Source organism: Arachis ipaensis, chromosome B06 (assembly GCF_000816755.2).
Source record: "Arachis ipaensis cultivar K30076 chromosome B06, Araip1.1, whole genome shotgun sequence".
NCBI classification, from domain to species: domain Eukaryota; kingdom Viridiplantae; phylum Streptophyta; class Magnoliopsida; order Fabales; family Fabaceae; genus Arachis; species Arachis ipaensis.
In genome coordinates this window covers 125,094,185-125,098,144 of record NC_029790.2, presented here as the reverse complement: position 1 = coordinate 125,098,144, position 3,960 = coordinate 125,094,185, and the positions used below count along the sequence as shown (strand labels likewise).

The 3,960-nt window shown below is 39.5% G+C and overlaps 1 protein-coding gene across 1 annotated transcript in view; it reads left to right on the top strand.

Annotated features, from left to right (window-relative positions):
* LOC107605301 (inactive LRR receptor-like serine/threonine-protein kinase BIR2) overlaps window positions 1-2,076 on the top strand; it is a gene marked incomplete in the record, with an annotated part of 2,385 nt that extends 309 nt beyond the window's left edge. Inside the window, 1 exon segment of the mRNA XM_016307139.2 lies at window positions 1-2,076. Within this exon segment, the coding sequence (XP_016162625.1) occupies window positions 7-1,797 (1,791 nt within the window).

Below are 3,960 nucleotides of genomic sequence, written 5' to 3'. Positions count from 1 at the left end.
GTTTCAATGGATCTGAAGAACTGCTTCTTGCTACTCTTGTTGACGAGCTTCTTGGTTTGTGGTTGTTCGCAGGTTGAAGACGACGTGAGTTGCCTGAAAGGCTTCAAGGACTCTTTGAGTGACCCTCAACAGAGACTCGCCAAGTGGAATTTGGAAAACAAGACAGCCGGTTTCGTCTGCAACTACGAAGGTGTGTCATGCTGGAACCCGCAGGAGAATCGTATTATTGGTCTTGATCTTAGTGGGATGAATCTATCCGGTAAGATTCCGGAGTCCATCAAGTACTGCAGTAAGAATCTTCAGAAGCTCGTACTTGGATCCAACTCGCTCTCAGGTTCGATTCCTCCCAAGATCTGTGATTGGTTGCCGTATTTGGTCACACTGGACCTTTCTAGCAACGATCTTTCTGGTCCTATTCCGGCTGCGTTAGAGAATTGTTCTTACTTGAACGAGTTAGAGATATCCGATAACGACCTTTCGGGTCCAATTCCCGCTGAAATTGGGAGCTTGGTGAGGCTGAATAAGTTCTCGGTTGCTAACAATCATCTCACCGGCGCGATCCCTGGCTCTCTTTTGCGGTTTGGGAAGGAAGCCTTTGATGGGAATAGTGGGCTGTGTTCCAAGTGTGGTGGATTGAGCAAGAAGAATCTTGCCATTATTATTGCTGCTGGGGTGTTTGGTGCTGCGGTTTCGTTGTTGTTAGCTTTTGGGTTGTGGTGGTGGTACCATTTGGGATCGAGTAGGGATAAGAGAGGGTATGGGATTGGAAGCACTACCGATGGTGGTGATAATTGGGCTTTGAGTTTGAGGGGTCACAAGCTTGTTCAGGTTACTCTGTTTCAGAAGCCTATTGTGAAGGTTAAGTTAGGGGATTTGATGGCTGCAACTAATAACTTTAGTGCTGAGAATGTTCTTATGGCGACGAGGACGGGGACTACTTATAAGGCGGATCTTCGTGATGGGTCCACGCTCGCGGTGAAGCGGCTTAGTAAGTGTAAGATTGGGGAGAAGCAGTTTCGGATGGAGATGAATAGGTTAGGCGAGGTTAGGCACCCGAATTTGGCTCCCCTGTTGGGTTTCTGTGTGGTGGAAGATGAGAAGCTTTTGGTTTATAAGCACATGTCAAATGGGACTCTCTATAGCTTGTTGCATAAGAATCGTGGTGTGTTGGATTGGGAGATGAGGTTCAGAATTGGATTGGGCGCAGCAAGGGGCCTCGCATGGCTACACCACGGGTGTCATCCTCCAATTATACAGCAGAATATCTGCTCCAATGTGATTCTTGTCGATGAAGATTTTGATGCGCGGATAATGGACTTTGGGCTTGCCAGGCTGTTGACATCTGATACTAATGAGAGTAGTTTTGTTAATGGGGATCTGGGAGAACTTGGCTACGTTGCGCCGGAGTATCCGAGTACAATGGTTGCTTCTTTAAAAGGGGATGTTTATGGTTTTGGAATTGTGCTTCTGGAGTTGGCGACCGGTCGAAAACCTCTCGATGTCAACAATGTAGAGGAAGAATTTAAGGGTAATTTGGTGGATTGGGTGAACAAGCTTTCTAGTTCAGGTAGAGCAAAGGATTGCATTGATAAAGCTATATTTGGAAGGGGACATGACGAGGAGATACTCAAGTTCATGAAAATAGCGTCTAGTTGTGTAGTTCCTCACCCTAAGGAGAGGTTGTCTATGTTCGAGGTTTATAATTCCTTGAAGAGTATGGCAAAAGATCACAGTTTCTCTGAATATGATGATGAATTTCCATTGATCTTTGGTAAACCCGGAAATGAGAGGGGTTAGCTGCGGCACACGTATTTTCAGGTAGTTTTTATTATCCTTGTATAATATGATACAGTCAACTATTTTTCTGCTTGCTTTAGCTTCTTGGGCTTCTTGAATGAAATATCTGTTTGTTGTAATGAACAAATTGTAAAGTAACTCCCAAGATATTTTGTATGCTTCAAAATTTGAATCACCTATTAATAAAAATATATGAATCATCGGAAGTAGACACTCTTGTGAGGTCTGGAGATGCATATATAGAGATATATAGACGGAAATGGAACTCTACTTGGTTAATTGGAGCATCTTTGATATGTTTCGCAACCTACTCTTCTTATCCGGAGTCTCCTAAATTGCAGAGTCACTAGGAAGCTTAGCTTCAATGGCGAAAATCATGTATTCATATTCATATTCATATTCATGTTGAGTTCTGTTACGTATTGACATTTGCTGAGCCATCCTGGAAAGAAACAAATGATATTTTATCATTTTTATGTTGAGTATTTTTATAGAAAAGAGACAAACCTGGTATTCTTTTCTTTCAACAAATATCAGTAATTTAATTACATTCAATCTAAGTGGATTCATATCCTTACAATCATTTTGAGTCCATGTTAGGTTTATAGTTAGAGACCAAAGTGCTCAAATGTAGTTCCTCTGGATCAAAAATGAAAATACACGATTGCAATATATAGGTCAAACGAGAAAATACTCAAGTTAGTCCGTTATACTCAAACATCAATTTAGTCTTTAAAGTTTCAATTGTTTCAATTTAGTCCCTAAACTTTTCAATTGACTCTATGAAGAAAATCAGTGCAGGAGCTAGCGTGATTAAAATTTGAAAAGTTTAGGGACTAAATTGATTGAATTTTATATTTGTTTGGAAATTTTTTATTTTTCTGTAAATAGGATCAGGTAGGGTAGGGTTTAAAACTTTAGGGTGCTGGTAGAGTTAGAGTTAAGAGATTCTTATCTTGCGGATAGGATAGGGTAGAGTTTTAAAAAAGTTTTCAACTCGCAGGTAGGGTTAGAGTAGTGTCCAAACCCTATCCTATCCTAACCATTGTCAGCCCTAATTTAGATACTTTGGATGACTTTTTTTTATTTAAATAAAATAAATTAATTAATTACTCAATTAAATCGATTTTCAAATTTTTACCGTTTTAAATATTTAAGTATAATTTTGTTGGCACAAAGAATGAAATCATGAATTACATTGATTGTGCAGTTACTGGAGTGATATTCCGGAGGAACTGAGTGGGGAGTTAAATCTCAATTTGGCTCTTGAAATTTGGCCTGATGCTCAGAATGACTCCCACAATTTCGTTGGCCCTAATTAGAACCCCCAACTTTATAATTGTGGCTTCAGCTTGCCCCTGCGATTATCTCCGTCACCGGAATGCTGATCTAGCGCAATTGCATGACATGGTGGACACTACTTAAACAACGGCGCATTGGTTTTGCGCGCAAACCCTTTGGAAACCACGTAGTGTAAGGGTTTTCTTGATGTTCGGCAACTTATGATCGTCGTAGTGAAAAGAAAGAGAGTTTTAACAAAAAAAAACTGATGCGCCGTCATTTAAGTAGTGTCTACCGTGTCATGCAATTGCATCAAATCAGCATTCTGGTAACGGAGATAATCGCAGGGGCAAGTTGGAGTCACAAATTACAAATTTGAAAGTTCTAAATGGGGCCAACGAAATTGTGAAGGTCATTCTGAGTATCGGGCTAAATTTTAGGGGCAAAATTGAGATTTAACTCCCGAATAAGATTGTGTTATTTATAGCCGCCACTACTACGATTTTACTGGCAGCAAAAGTGCAATCACGTGCTTAGAAAAGGATAAGAAGAAAAAATCATAAATAAAAATAGAATTCAGTAGGTTATATGCACGCAAAAATTAATAGAAAGAAAAATAAGGTTGCTTTATTTTATTTTTTGTTGGGCAAATTCAACCTGGGAATCAACAGGAACATGTCCAGGAGATAGAAATTAGTAACTTTCTAATGGAAGAAATTGGAGGAAAATAAAAAAAGAAGAATGACCAAGCACCTTAACACAAGCAAACTTTAATCATCTTGTTGGAAAAATCGCCCGGAAGTAATTATTAACAAGAATGCAATTAATCAATTTAAACTCTCAGTCATGAAACATAGATTGGGGATTTGACTTATTTGACTT